Source organism: Purpureocillium lilacinum (genome assembly GCF_023168085.1).
Source record: "Purpureocillium lilacinum CBS 284.36 DNA, scaffold_5, whole genome shotgun sequence".
Taxonomy (NCBI): Eukaryota; Fungi; Ascomycota; class Sordariomycetes; order Hypocreales; family Ophiocordycipitaceae; genus Purpureocillium; species Purpureocillium lilacinum.
The window spans coordinates 1,089,196-1,104,222 of record NW_027072115.1 but is presented as its reverse complement, the minus strand read 5'-3'; the positions used below and the strand labels follow the sequence as shown (position 1 = coordinate 1,104,222).

Genomic DNA, 15,027 nt, shown 5'->3' with positions numbered 1-15,027 from the left:
GTCTTGTTAACCACCGATGCAGATCACCAACCTCAGCCCCTCTCTGTCCGGGTACCTTGCAGGCGGTTGCCTTGCGATGCCGACGGGAAAGCCGGCGGGTCGTCGACGGTGACATATTTGGCAGGGCCTCCTGGGTGATAATTATCACTGTGGTCCACTGCTGGAGGGCATCAACTGCACCGAAGAACGGTCGATGGAAGGCACAGCAGTACTCCGCAAACTGTTAGGAACTGACAGGTATGGAGCGAGCCCCGCGGACGTCCGAGGATACGCAGACGTCAGGGGGCGTGAGTCGAACGGCAAACGCCAGCCGAGAAGCGGCACTCGTCTTGCAAACCAGTGTCGCCGTTGGCGAGGCTGAGATGACTGACGAATCTTGGCAAATGCATGGCAGTTGGGTCGGCCGCCGGACCGTCCTCCCACCCCATGAAACGAGCCCTCCGGCCGGACGTCCGGACGCCAGGCGGCCCCGTAGGCCCCGAACCCAAGACTTCAATGGTCCCAAGGCTGTGGGAAGCCGTCTCCCGGGCCCTGCCAAGCCAGGACGGGCATGGCATGGCGCTGGAGCAACAAGCCTTGGGAGAGGAAGCAGGCTAGCCATCGCGCGCGAGCCCGGCCCAGCGGCAGGCTTTGGACGAGGAAGGGGGCCAGGCCCGATAGGGTCGCCGACGAGGGGCACGAAGCGCCGGCTGTCTGGCCGCCATTCCGAGTCGCCCTGCGTGCGCGAGATTTGATGCATCGTGAAAGTTACAGCATGACCACGTTTGCCCCATTCAGGGCAAAAGCCGGCACTCCCAACGGGACGGACACGTCCACCACGGGCAGTCTGCCTGACAAGGCGCATTCCCCAATGCAGCATAGCATGGCAGCGGGCCATTTCTCCAGTCCGATGCACTAGGGCCCGCCGGAAAGCAACCGAGCACCCGCCCGCCGCCCGCCCGTGTCGGCCTTCTCGAACGCTACTTAACGTAATTTTGTATTGAACGAACATACCTGCTTGGCCCGGGAGGCACTTACAGCAGGCGGTATCCCATGTAACTACGGTACAGTACTGTAGTATTGGCTTTTGGATGGAACGCCCATCATCGCTCGGCCTTTCGGTGAATTTGCCGGGCGCCATCGCGGCCGACGGAATCACGGCATGCATCTCGCTTGAGTGCCATGCTCGAAGATTAGAACCCAATTCCTCGATGGTGCGGCGGCGCGACCGACATTACGAGTAAGAAATGATTCGAGCATTTTTCTCCCTTCATTCGCCGAGGGAGACGTCGAGGTGATGGAGGCCTCCTCTCGACCGGGGGGGCCCCATCCTAGGGTTGTCGCAATCCACGAGCTTTTTTGCCGTGGAGGGCGCGCGGAGTGTGTCAAAGTGGAAGGCGGCCCGAGGACATGTTTGCCCGTGACGACAAACGACGGCGTCTGGAACGAGCCAAAAGCCCAAGCTGCGGGTCGTTCCACGACATGCAGCCCTGTTCTCGATCGCCCAGGCCAGCATCGCGTCAAGGGTTGTACGTAACGCGCCGCGTCGTGGTGGTGATGGCGGGGGTGAGGAGGGAGGAGGGGAGGGGCAAGGATGCCTCCATGTCCATGGGCGCATTGGCCGACAATGGGAAACAGGGCCGAGATGAGAGAGATGAGATGGCTTCAAGGTCTCATGCGCCATGACTCTCGAGCCTGCCTCACCAGGGGTCGGCATTGTGGCTCGCTACCGTAAATCAACGTCGGGGCCCTTGGATGTCTGGCAAAAAGCCTTCAGGCCCTGGACGGACCTGACTGGGCCCATAAATCGGGACGTGACGTACCCCTTGCCGTCGCCCGCGCCTCAGCCACTCGGCAGCCTTCCCAAGGGGGGCTTGCCCTGCTGAACCACCACCAGCAGGGTGCTCGGACAGTTGATTGCAGTGGAGGCATGAGTCTTCAGGACAGGCAAGCCACACCTCAGCGAAGAGCGTTCCAGGTTATCTCTCCCGTCCCGCGGCCGGGTGTCACAGCCCTACGGCCCCCAATACGTAGTCATCCATTCCATCCCCCATCCCCCATGCCCCTCTTCCCCCCCCTCCCCCAAGGAGAGAGGCTGCCACACCTGCTCTCGAGTGTCAACGTAACTCTGAGATGGGTTGTTCGTCGCATGGCCCCAAAAATAGCACCCGCTGCACACATGGCCGTCGAGCCACCCCCAAACTCTACATCTACGACATGCCCGCTCGCCAGCAGCCTGCGCCCCGTGATCACCGTGCAACTCCCGTCGCGGCGTCCCTGGCCAAGGACGGATTTGGGCCCAACGCGCAAGCCGGGGCGACGTGGCGCGTCCCAGGGACGGTGGACTGATCCGCCACTAACACCACAGGTTCGCAGGGTGATGATGCCCCGAGATGGTGAAGGAGGAAGCGGCAGGACGGGTAGCCGCCCGACACACACACACCGGCGCCCTCCCAAGGCCAAGGGCAGTTTCCTCCACGGGGTGTGCAGCCGATATCAGTCCGTACCGCAGGGGACCCGCTGCAATAGCGCCGCCGTCGCGCGAGACCCGATGCCCTGCAGACCGCGTAAAGTACCGGCGTGCGTAGCTTGCGGTGTGACATCTCGCTCATTCCCCGGGATCGTTAAATGAGATCGAGTGCAGCGTCCCATCAGGCAGACATGTGCTTCGTATGTTTCGCCAATCAAGGATGCAGCCCGCCAATGCTCCATCATCGAAAATGCCTTGCCACGCGGTGTTGGTCTTGTCCCCGATGGCGAATAGCTTCATTGCATGGATCGATAGTCAATGCTTCGTGGGTAGATTGCAGATTGCATCCTCCTCTGTACATGTCTTGCTTGCTTCCAAATCCTTACTTCGCGGAGCTGCGCCACGTCGTCTCTTCTCTCGTTGGGCCTCGAGGCCACTACTCCTTGTATTGCCATTCCATTATTACCCGCCAATCCGAATGCAAACCAGAGCGGAGATGCGGCCAGCCGCCGAGATCAAGCTGCCCGTCGCTCAACTCCCACAACGCCCATTGCCTCTATGTCTCTTGGTCTGTGCCACGAGCTGCAATTTTTTGACCATCCCCGGTGTTGCTGAACGCAATGCAGAATACCGCGCCGAGGCGGAAAAGAACCGAGAAAGAAATAGTTCGTACTCAGATGACGTCGGAGCGCTCGTAGCCGGCCGGCTTCTGGCTCGGCTTGGGCACCTCGCGATCCTTGAACGTGCTGACAAAGGGGTTCGGGTCTTCCTTTTGGTTGAGGTTGCCCAGGGTGTGGTTGACGCCGCGATGGCCGGCCTCATCGGCGCGGATGTACAGGATGAGGTCCTTCATGGTGCGGTTGCCTTCGGGCATGTTCCAGTACTGCACGGGTCGCAGTCAGTATCGTTCTCAATTAAGTCTTCAGGGTAGGGCTGCGTCTGACTCACATCTACAGCAATGTCCGGGATGCGGAACTCGGGGTCGGACCACTTGGGCAAGTGACCCTCGTCGATCTCGTGGAGCGCCCTCGTGTACGTGTGGACGGCCTCCTCTTCGAGGTAGCCGACGAATCGGTGGACGACACGCGGGCTCAGGAGGTAGGCGATGAAGAGGCTGTTGAAAAAGACGCCCTGCGCGCCGATGATCATGAGCTTCATGAAGCGGCCGGGTTCGCACATCTTCATAAACGTCAGGAGGTGCATGCGCTCGTTGTAGCTCTCCTCAAGGAGCGTCTCGATCCAGCCTTGGTCGCGCTTCATGCGGCGCAGGCTGTTGAGGTGCCGGAGCATGCCCCCAACCATTCCGGGCACGCCGGCGATGCTCTCGAGGAAGACGAAGCGGATAAGCTGACGAGTGTCAGCAACGATTGCCCTGCAAGGCAGGCTGTCGTAACAACGACGCCTAAAGGGGGCTCGGTACTCACCCATTGCGCTTCCGTCAGCGGCTGCTGGGCCTCGACGGCCGTGGTCGGGTTCTTCTTGTCGACCTGCTGCTCGCGGTCCATGCCCGTGGCCTTGTCCATCCAGAAGCGGGCGAAGCGGACAATCTTCCAGGCGGCCCAGTCGCTAAAGTTGCGCGGCGCGCGGTGGTCCGGGACGACCGACGTCATCTCCTCCATGGTGTAGCCATGGTGAGGCCAGGCGGCCTTGGTCTTGAGGATGTGAGGGGTATCCTTTGAGGGGAAGAAATCGCGGAGCTGCGCCGCGCGAGTCGTCGTGAACTGCCGCGACGAAGAAGGGGACGAGGGTCCTGACGCGACGCGATGGGCTTGAGAGCCGCAGCAGCAGGCGCCGAGGCGCAGGCCCAGTGTGTACTGCGAGGACACCGAGGTGCTCCCCAGAGCGGCGGCCCGGGCGAGCTTGACAGCGTGCCGGGAGGCCTGCGAGCGGGCTTGGACAGTCGTGGTGGAGATCATGCTCGACCTATGGGGGACTGTTCTGTGATGTGGTGTTGGTGATGTTGCTAATGTGACGCAATTGATGCTTGGTTGCTGGCTCGATGGTGTTTACCAGTTTGCTCCTACATTGGCACCTGAGGCTGACTTGAGGGCGAGGCAGCTCACGACAAGATATTTATTTTGCACCTCACACGTCTGTTCCTGACTCCTGAGGCACCCGAGGCACCGCCGCCGTCAGCCACCAGAGAGAGGGGGGCCGCCGGTATTGGCACGGGATAATTGCACCGCGGACATATACGAATCGGCGACCCGGATGACGTTCAGTGACAGACGCAGCCCGGGCAGGCAACCGAGAGCAGGGCCTCGCTCATCAGGCAGAGCGAGCACCGATGCTCCCCGCGCGGCGGGCAATGCGAGCAGCCGCATTACCAAGCCCGGCGCGGGAGGTGGCGCCCACGAATTCAGGCCGGACCGGGCCTGGGCTGCGGGTGCCCTGGGGCCCTGTGGCCCTGGAGGATCCTGCGCGTGGCCGCCCTGCCCTGGTCGTAGGTACCCGATGCCCGCTACAAGGTGCCACAATACCCGCCCGCGCAGTGGGCCACCCGGATGGAGCCCGTTCCATCGCCCATCCATGGATCTCAGCCCTGAAGCACTGCAAAAGTAAACGCTACCAGGTTACAGTGGGTGCGTCGCCCTGCCAGAGCCGCCTGCATTCCATTCCACCTATCCCGCTATGAGTGGCTGCAGCGCCCTGTCCCGGGCGCCCTGGGCATTCCACCTATCCAGCGCGTCGCGTCCCACGCCCACGGGTCGTCGGGATGTTACGGAAGCCCGCCCCTCGAACCCTCGCACAACGCTGACTCCCACCCAAACACAGTACCCTCCCATCCCGTTTGGTTTTCGCCAGCGCAACGTCAAGATCCAGCAGCGAGCGTCACGCGCCGCAGGCGAAGTTTTTCTTGTCCTGTGCACAATGGATCCTGCGAAGGTTCGCGCGCGTTTTTCCCTCGCTCATCAATGGAGCACGATGCGAAACTCTCCGAGGGTGAGACCGCACGCAGCTCTTCTCGCTTCCCCTGTTCCTTGCGCAGCTAGGTGCTCGCCTGTCACATGGGCGTTTCGTGCCGCTGGGCCAGCTGGTTGCTGCTCAAATTATCCGGGCTTGATGTCATATCCGTCGTCCGGACGATCCGCCCCCCTCGCTTGCGGGCAGCATGCACGCCCCTCTGCATAACGCATGTATCACAGCAGCTTGCGCCTTGGATAAAACCGGTCCCCCTTGGCTGAGCGCGGTGCTTGCCCGCCGTGCATGTGAGGCCCTCCATTGTACAAGCTTTTCCTCGCTACCAGTAGGCCGGTCGCTGCCCAGCAAACCGAGCAACGCACCTCCGCGGCACGCGGCCGTGCTCGGCCCATTTCCCGGCCCCACCACTCCGAACCAACTCCGGCACCCGCCCGGCCGCCCCGGCGCGGTTTCCGAGCGGCGAACACTGACTGCGCTGCTCCACACATCTTCCCATGCGCGTCTCCCGTTCCCGTCTGCCACATGGCTTTGCCGCCCCCTGGGCTGCTTGCCTCGTGCGGCACAGCAAATTTACATCCTAGCAGGCTGTCAGCGGGTTCTCCAATCCATCTCGGGGCGCTTCCGGATACCGACCTCTCCAGCGGCGTCAGGCCCAGAATGCGCATGCCGTTGGCCAGCACGATTCGCGCCGCGTCGTAGAGCGCCATTCGTGCCCGCATCAGTTCCCGCTCGCTGCCGACGACCTGGAGCTGGTCGTAGCTGCTGCTCACCACATGTGCCGTCTTGAACAGGTAGGTCAGGATGGTCGTGGGCTCCAACGTCCGCAATGCGTTCTTCAGCACGTCCGGCCACTGCGCCAACATACGCACCACGTTTGTCGCGTGTGACTCCGTGAGCAGAGTGAGGTCCGCGGCGTCCAGGTCCTCCTCGGACAGGGCCGCCCGGCGCTTGATGGAGCAAAGTCGGGCGTGGGCATATTGCAGGTAGGGTCCAGTGTCTCCCTCGAGCGACGTCATGGCGTCCATATTAAAGTCGTAATCGTTTATCCTGGTAAATTGTCAGTGGACTACAGCCGGAATATGGCGTCGAGACCGCAACGAACCTCTTGCCGCTCATGTCCTGGACCATCACGCCGCTGATACCCAATATGTCGGCCGTCGCCTCGGGGTTCTTTATCTGAGCGTATTTGGCCTCGTTTTGCTTCATCTTCTCGTGCATGTAATCGGCGCAGTCTGCAAAGATGTCGTCCAAGCTAAACCACAGAGTTAGCTTGACTGTGCGGCAGGCAGTTACAGCATTGTACTCACAATTTGGCAGTCCCCTTCCGGGTGCTCATTCCTCGGACGAGGCCGAAATTGACGTGCTGACACTTTTTGGCGACCTCCTCATGCCCCAAGAGCTCCACGAGCTTGAACAGCTGGCTCAAGTGCAGGTTCTGAGCCGCCCCCACCACGTAAATCATGTGGTCAAACTTGTACTTTTCATACTGCGCAACGTCAGTGTCAGATGGATCCCAGTGCCGAACCCTCATGGAGTTCTAGTATTTGGCCACTTACTCGACCGAGAAGCTCGCAAATGTCTCGCGTGAGATAGAGCGCTGTGCCGTCCTTTTTCCTGTGGGGTTGTCAGCAATGACGGACGGATTGCCAGGGTTTCTACGAACGCACCGGACCAAGGTCACTCCTAGTTGCTTGCCCTCCTTCCCGGGCAGCAGCTGCGTAAAGTCCACGAGCACGGCGCCGTTGTCTTCTCGAGTCACCCCCTTCGCCTTCAGCTGCTCTGCCATTTTCGCCATTGACTCCTCGCTGACTTGGCTCTCCCCTTAAAGAAAGTTAGCAGACTGTCTGACCGACGGCAACTCGATTACCTACCGCTGTATTCGTCAAAGTGAATCCCCAATCGCGAATACGTTTCTGCTCGAACCGTATCAGCAATCCGCGCTACCAGCGTACCGCTTTTCGACGTGGCTTGTGAGGGACATCAAAGCCTACCTTGATATCGTGCGATGCTGAGGTCTCGGAACCGCTGCCACTGTGCCAGCGTCCGCTCATCTCGATCGGTCTACCGGCGTTAGATGGATTCGCTGCGTTGACGGAGGATATAAGTACCATGTGTCGAAAGTATTTTCGCGCCTGCTCATCCAGACTGTTCGCTTCGAGCTCGCTGACATCCTCGCCAGCCTCTTTCTTGGCCTTTATCGCTTCGTTTTCCTCCTTCATGTCCTTGTTGATCTGCACGTAGAGCTTGAAGAGGTGGTCAATCGGGTTCTTCTTGAGCTCCTCTTCGCTCCCGTTTCGTTCGTATGCCACGGCGAGCAGGCCGTATTGCTTGCCCCAGTCGCCGAGGTCTTTTGCCCGCATCAGTCCCAGCCCAAAACTACGCTGAACCAGAGAACTCACAATTGATCCTGAGGACCTCCCATCCATTGGCTTCATACACATTGGCCGTGAAGCTTCCGATGATGGTGGATCGGATATGACCGGCGTGAAAGGGCTTGGCGACGTTGGGCGAACTAAACTCAACAATCTGTACCGCATCAGTATAATGGGTGTTTGTAACATGTCGGGCCACGCACAATTCGTTTTCGTCCCTTGCTCGGGTCCTCGGGGTCCTTCAATCCACCAAAGTCATTGCGACCTGGCCGTCTGTCAGAACAAATATGTCTGTGTGGAGTTCTTCGATTCAGAGCCTACCGTAACGGGCCCCTGCCTGGCGGACCATGGGGATCACTGTTGACGAAAGGGGGTCGGCCTTGACGAAAAACGACATAAAGGAACCATTGACGACGGGTTTCGCGAAGAGCGCATCGTCCGCCGGAAACTACGTCTGTCTATCAGCATGCGCATCCGTCTCGGCGGGAGGGACCGTACTCACGCTTGCACTCCACTCCTTGGCTAGGACGTCCGGCTTCGATCCTTTGAGCCGAAGCGCTGGCACAGCAATGATAAAGTCGCCCTTGTCGAGCCCCTGCGTGCGCATCACGACCGGGTATAGGGTGGAAGAGGAAACTCCCGAGATTTCCGCAAGCACGTTGCTCAGATGTGCCCTGTAGAGGTCGAGGGGATTGGCATCAGGGTGGGCGGAGGGGAAGGATTTCCTGACACCGTCCAAGGACAGGCCTTTGAGATGCTGTGCGAACAGTTCCATGACTGGTTTTCGAGCCATTGTAGTAGCTGTCGCTGTTTATGGGTAGGGTTGCAGATATACTTGGTGTAGGTGGCGATGTAGATAGCGTCGCTCTGTTACTGATCGGGCGAATCAAGTTGGAGGGCCGTAAGGATCGACGACGAGAGCTTTCTGAAGAGAGTTTCGCAGTCTTTCAGGTTTTGCGATTCAATTTCGCTATTCTTTGGGTACGAAAGAGCGATGAAGTTGGTTTTTGCATTGCGCTGGAATGCACTAACGTCTGTGACTCAAACCTTCACTTTTGTCGGCTGAGTCCCACTGCAGCCGACATCGCTGCGAATTGGGTGTTATGTACATGCTGTTAATCGTCTCGACATGTTCAATATATTTCGACGCGCGAAGAGACTCCAACTCGCGCACAATCTTTTTCTTTTCTTTGTTTTTATTCGTCAAAACACAATTTACGTAGTCTTGTCGCAACATTGTAGGTGGTGTCGCCTTGACAGTGGTTGCGGTCATTCAACCAACCAACTCAAACGAGCTCGATAGCATGTTCGATATGCCCCGTCGCTCCGGATTACGCGGTTGAAATAGACTAGAATGGAAGTCCTACATGTTTGGCAAATGATCGTTGCACGCATGTTCGGTGGCTGACAAGATTGGTGGGCGCGTCAGCCTACGAAGTACGGTGAATCCACCACGGCGTCGCAAGACTTTTCGGACCGGCGCGAAACATGTCAACTCGGAGCGGTGCAGTACCTGGGCTGTACTCGTACCGGAACCACGACAATGTCATGGCCCCTTGCATACGGAGTACGTGCAGGTGTGCAAGCGCTGCTTCTTGGGCTCACAGGGGGAGGGAGGCAGGTGGTGACTCAAGAGCCGTGCGTGCGTCACATGGGTGTGGGCGCCGGCAACGTCCAACTGCATCACATCGGGCCTAATGCACCATGACAGACAGCAGTGACGTGTGAGCGGGCGGACGGCGCCCATGCTCGTCGCGAGTGGACTAGCCGGGCATCCAGGTCATGCCAGGCTCGCCCGGCGCCATCTGAGGACGTGTGTGACTCCTCTGATAATATCGGGCATATCCGTCCCCGCCACGGGCCCCGTCCTCCACCTCAGGGCGAGCTTCCGTGCAGTGACACATGCCCCATTCATATGGGTTTGAAACCGGGCCAGGCCAATGACCATGAATAACCCTGGACTGTCGGGTGGCATCGAGGGCCGTGGCAGTGACGGGCCCTGCCTGGCTTGGCCGGCGGGCACTCAAGCTCCAGGAGCACAGAAGCCTTGCCCAGACCGAGGGCACGGCACTGCGGATAGTCCAGGTGGTCGTAGTCCTTGGCTGGAGATGAAGATGCGCCGAGAGCAGACGGGACGGGCTGGCGGGTATTGTATGGGTCTTGCAAATCCAAAGTTGCCTTGGGAGTGACGGGAACAATGGAGGGAGACTTGGATTCAGATGCATGGCCATGGACGCTGGTACCTACGGCACACACACTCACTGTAGTGCCGGCGTCCAACGGCGTCCGACTTTGGCCGCAGCTGGCGGGCAGGGCATCGCGGGAGATAAAAGGTATTCTCTTAGGTTCCGACCTCCAAAAAAGTAGAGTAGTGCTATTTGTAGAGCCAACTTTTGCTAGTTGTAGAGCCCATAGGAGCAATAGCAACGACAGCAACGACAGCAACGACAGCAACGACAGCAACGACAGCAACGACAGCAACGACAGCAACGACAGCAACGAAAGCAACGAAAGCAACGAAAGCAACGAAAGCAACGAAAGCAACGAAAGCAACGAAAGCAACGAAAGCAACGAAAGCAACGAAAGCAACGAAAGCAACGAAAGCAATAGGCGGCGCGCCGCTACCGTCCCATGTCTACGCCTATACGCAGTAAAATCCATTAGGCCGGCATGGGGGTAGGGCGAGGCCGAGAAACAAAACATTAAATGTAGGGAGGCTCTACAACTAGCAAAAGTTGGCTCTACGAATAGTACTCCTCAAAAAGTAAGGTACCTAAGCCGCGATGGCTGGCCTGAGCATATGCCCAAAGTTATAGCAGCCTGGAGGTTTGACTGCCCGACGTCAGCAAGCTCGTGCCCAAGCAAAACTCAATCTCGCCGCCCGCCCGCCCTGTGCCGTGGTTCCCTTCCTTCTGCCAGGACGCCCCATCCCCTACTGGCATTACTTATTATAGTGAGTACCACCTAACCCCCCCCCACCCTCCTTTTTCCTCCCCGCAAGACGAGACCACCAGCCAGCAACTCACTCTCTGCCTGACGCGCCCCTCCCTCCCCTCCCCTCCCTTCCTTCCCGCGCGAAACCGCCGCCCACACGTCCAAAAAAAATCCACCTCCGCCGAGCCTGCTGGTCTTTTCTCTTGCCCGCCCCCCCTCCGTAGGCCTCTTTTGCGACTTTCCACCTGCCACCCCCCAAGCCCTCGTCGACGCGCCTATCCACTGTGCACGACTGAACCCGCCCACGCGATCGTCAAATCCAGCGTCCAGCGACACCAAGTCCGAATAACTGACATCATGCCTGCCAAGAAACAGTGGGGTATGCCTTGACAATCCTCCGTCGTTCTGTCCTCCGCGCCTGTGCGACGAAAACCGTCGTCGCGCGAACGCAACACGTCCATCGCAGTAGTCTGAACAGCCAGCCTTCTCGGGAGCCTCTCCGCTGCCTGCGCGATGCGCTGCAGTGGGGATCGACTGCATGCAATCCTGGCATAGCACATGCCAGCTTGTCTCTATTCCTGGTCGCATTTCGCTGACCGCTACTTTACCACAGACGAAGAGGAGTCCGACTCCAGCACCCCGCCTTCCTCGCCTCCTGTCACTGCCGCCCGCCGCCGTCAGTTCGGTGACGAGGAAGATGATAGCGATGTAAGTCGGCAACGCCCGTTCTCCAGCGCTGCCTTGTTCGCGCTGACCAGCATGTCACTCGCAGGTGCTCGAGTCTTGGGATGCCGCCGAGGATTCCGAGGTAGAGCGTGAAAAGGAACGCAAGGCCACCGAGGCCAAGGCCAAGGCCGCCGCCGAAGCCGCCGCGAACAAGAAGAGCAAGGCCGAGCGCATCGCCAGCCACCAGGCCGAGCGTGCCCGCCAACGCGCCGAGGATGAGGAGGAGAGCGAGGATGACGAGACCGAAGCCGAGCGCCGTGAGCGTATCCGCCGCACCGAACAAGAGGCCGACCTCAAGCACGCAGAGGATCTTTTCGGCACCGTGGGCCTCAACAGCGGCCGCAAGGCTCCCACCATTGGCGCCGCCGTCGTTGTCGATTCCAAGGACCCCACCAACACCGTGAACCTGAATGCTCTTCCGCTCTTCAACCCTCAGACCAAGAAGCAGTTCGAGCAGATGCGCACCACCCTTGCTCCCATCATTTCTGGCAACGGCAAGAAGGCCCACTATGGCCTTTTCCTCGAAGAGTTCGTTAGGGAGCTGGCCAAGGAGATGAACAGCGATCAGGTCAAGAAGGTTGCCAGCGCCCTTACTCGTCTAAGCAATGAGAAGATGAAGGAAGAGAAGGCTGCTGAGAAGGGCGGCAAGAAGTCCAAGGCCGCCAAGACCAAGACGTCTCTGGTCACCAGCCGCCCTAACACGACGGATACCGCCACCTATGATGACGATGCGTTTGGAGAGTACGTCGAGCCCTCGTCTCGCGTCCTAGACGTGCTCCTGCTAACAGTTTCCTGCAGTGATGACTTTATGTGAAGCAGCTAACGGCTTTCACACTTGGCTGCTTGCCTCCTCGTCGCTTGCACATCGATGGACTCGAACCGAGTCAAGCGTCGGTTCGCGGTGACATCAACCCGTCCAGCAGTGCCATGCGGGCAGACGGACACGGGGCATCTGAGAATGGCCTTGCGCTTATCCACACTTCGGCTCAGGCTCCGACTTTGATGCCGACGCCAAGCTCCGACATAGGCAACAACGGAGGGGCCGAGAGATATTGATGGCGGTGGGGGCATGGTTTGGCATGTAATGAAAAGGTGCTTGCATGGCACTGGGACAAGGGCGTTTATAGATGGATTTTTGTCAGACGGCAGACGGCAGACGGCAGACGGCAGACTGTTGCCCGCCTCCTCCCCGCCGCCTCCTCCCTCGCACATCGGGAATCATGGCAGTGGCAACACGGGCTTAAAGCAGGGGAAAGGTGGCCAGAATTAGAATGCAAAAGCAACTCGGCCTGAATTTGAACAACATCTACCACTTCGGCGTCTCATTGCGAGAGATTGCACTATCGTCGAATCGATACTCGTGTCAGCGCGTAGTAAAGCTAGGGTATCAGATCACTAAAGAAGCCGTTGCGTACACTCAACCGACCCTGCTGGGCCAGACGCCGATCATGGTTACGCCTCACAAGCGTACAATGGAGGTGTGCTAAATCGCCCAAACGCCATGCGGAACCCCGGGTCAAACAAGCGCTCCCCGTCCCACCGTTCGTTGTACATGTTTTCTCTTCCCACCGAGGCGCCAGCCGCGTCATTACCTCTACCGTGCGCCCCCTCGTAAGAATTCCAAGAGCAGAGAGATGCATATTCATGTCGCGCGCAGCCTGATGATGATGATGGATAAACAACACCCGCCCGTCTAAACCACGTTGCCCGCCATGCCCATGAAGAGGGCGTGCACGGCGAGCGAGAGCGTCCAGAACCCGACCTTCTTGAAGCGCCTGACGCGGCTCTGCTGGTCCTCGACGTCCTTGGCGAAGGCCTCGTACGTCTCGGCCGACGCGTCGTCCATGAGGCCGCAGTCGAACACGGTCCAGCTGCCGTCAAAGTCGTTGAGCCGCTTGACGATGCGGCAGGCGATGGGTATATATGTCTTCTTGGCGTTGATGTAGGCGACAATGGGCCGCACGAGCGCCTGGTTGATGTAAGATATGTCGCGGGTGAACAGCGGCACGGCAGCCTTGACGTCGTTGAGGTGGATCCGCATGTCCATGATGAGATATCGGCGGTCCTCCTCCTCTTGCTCGCCATTGCTACCATCTTCAGCTGGGTGCTCGTCGAGAGGCTGACCCGAAGCTTCAGAGAGGTGGCCGGATCGTAAAATATCTGGCGCCGTGTCCGCGGCTTTTTGCAGGAAGCGAGCCCGGTTCGAGATGACGGCTTCCTCCAGTTGGTCGTAAAAGTCAGACATGACCTTTGTGATGCCTTCATCCGTGTCGGCTGGGAACATGACGTCGGCAACAATATCCACGTTGCCCTCATAGATCCATCCAAAGGGGCCCTCGACGCCACGATTCAAGTGGTCGATCTTCAGGCCGTCTATCCTCAGCCTGCTGAACTTTTTCCAGGCACTGGGCTCTCCAACGCCGAGCATGGCGCCCTGTCCATTGCTCGACACCACGCCATGAACCTGTCGAGGGTGAATCGTGAACAGGGAGCCATCAAAAGACCCCGACATGTGGCTGGCCGACAGAAAGTCATAAAACAGCCACTGCTTTCGTAGTTGTGGCAACTCGCACGAGTATATGCTGACTGAGAACGGGCGGAAGCCGTCTGGTTGATGAATGGTCAGGAGAAGATCCTCGAGCTTGAACGACTCGATCTCGAAATCCCCGGGTTCGTGGGTATGTCGGTAGGAGAGAGGGTCGATTTGCTCCGCAGGCCACACCACCGAGGTTCGATCGAGGACTCCTCGGACCCCCGTGACCTCGACATCCTTGAGAAGCCCCTTTCCACTCCACCAATTGATGAAGGACAGCGTGACGTTGACGTTGGCAATGGTCACGTCGAACTGCGTGTAGTTTCCATCGTCTTCTGTATCTTCCGAGCCGGCGAGCTGCGCCTGACGGCCCGCGGCAGCAACCGCAGCGGCGTCAGACGATCCTTTGCTCACGGACGACTCGACCTGTCCCGGGCGCCTCGAGACGAAGACGTTACGAAAAGCTATCACGCCATTCTTCCACTTGGGTACGATGGCTGACTCGAAGACCACCGTCACTCCGGCGGACTGTGTCAGGTAGTCGCCTACCCATTTTGCCAGTGTTTCTGGTGGCGGCAGTTAGCTTTGGTCTGGGTCGCTGGGATACAGGCGCGGATCGTACCTTGAGCAAACACAGTATTGATAGAGAAGATGAGGAGGGAGAAGAACGTAGTGGTTCCGACAAGAATCCACACCAGGTGGCCAAGCATGAACCACGACACAAAGGCCCCCCACTCGTCGGCGTTCCAGGGCCTCATGCTCCTGATGGACATCCACTTGAACCGAACCCGCACTCGTTCCCAGAAGCCGTTGGCAGCAGCCAAGAGCTCCTCCTTGGAAGGCCTATGCGGCATCTTCGGCAGATGAAGGTACTTGGATACGGATGCGGCAATCGACTCGGCTTCGGTCTCGGGACTAGCTGCGTCCTCCTGGCCTGTCGCGGGTTTGGCATGCTTGTCACCGGGGGCGACTGACGTCGGTTGCCTCTCCGGATTCGGTTTCGGGGTATTTTGTCGCTCGGAGGAGGCGTAAGCGCGATGCTGTAGGCGCCATATTGAAGCAGCGATGGGGCCGCGGCCGTGGCGTTCGTT

The 15,027-nt window shown here is 59.1% G+C and overlaps 4 protein-coding genes across 4 annotated transcripts; 1 reads left to right on the top strand and 3 right to left on the bottom strand.

Annotated features, from left to right (window-relative positions):
- Window positions 1–3,122: 3,122 nt before the first annotated feature.
- Window positions 3,123–4,365, bottom strand: PLICBS_006937 (alternative oxidase, mitochondrial precursor; the record flags this gene model as incomplete). Its single annotated transcript, XM_018320323.1, has 3 exons — window positions 3,123–3,332; window positions 3,398–3,796; window positions 3,874–4,365. 3 exons carry the CDS (start codon window positions 4,363–4,365, stop codon window positions 3,123–3,125), a joined length of 1,101 nt encoding a protein of 366 aa, XP_018180220.1.
- A 1,576-nt stretch (window positions 4,366–5,941) lies between these two features.
- On the bottom strand, window positions 5,942–8,536 carry PLICBS_006936 (uncharacterized protein; the record flags this gene model as incomplete). Its single annotated transcript, XM_018320322.2, has 13 exons — window positions 5,942–5,948; window positions 6,005–6,418; window positions 6,474–6,623; window positions 6,679–6,857; window positions 6,928–6,985; window positions 7,039–7,192; window positions 7,243–7,284; window positions 7,363–7,432; window positions 7,480–7,718; window positions 7,771–7,897; window positions 7,947–8,008; window positions 8,065–8,191; window positions 8,246–8,536. The coding sequence occupies 13 exons, from the start codon at window positions 8,534–8,536 to the stop codon at window positions 5,942–5,944; spliced, it is 1,920 nt and encodes a 639-aa protein (XP_018180219.2).
- A 2,498-nt stretch (window positions 8,537–11,034) lies between these two features.
- On the top strand, window positions 11,035–12,217 carry PLICBS_006935 (translation initiation factor 3 subunit J component; the record flags this gene model as incomplete). Its single annotated transcript, XM_018320321.2, has 4 exons — window positions 11,035–11,056; window positions 11,291–11,385; window positions 11,450–12,144; window positions 12,202–12,217. The coding sequence occupies 4 exons, from the start codon at window positions 11,035–11,037 to the stop codon at window positions 12,215–12,217; spliced, it is 828 nt and encodes a 275-aa protein (XP_018180218.2).
- An 879-nt stretch (window positions 12,218–13,096) lies between these two features.
- Window positions 13,097–14,790, bottom strand: PLICBS_006934 (mitochondrial distribution and morphology protein 31, mitochondrial precursor; the record flags this gene model as incomplete). The annotated part of the gene is made up of 2 exons (XM_018320320.2): window positions 13,097–14,502; window positions 14,559–14,790. The coding sequence occupies 2 exons, from the start codon at window positions 14,788–14,790 to the stop codon at window positions 13,097–13,099; spliced, it is 1,638 nt and encodes a 545-aa protein (XP_018180217.2).
- Between the last annotated feature and the right edge of the window lie 237 nt (window positions 14,791–15,027).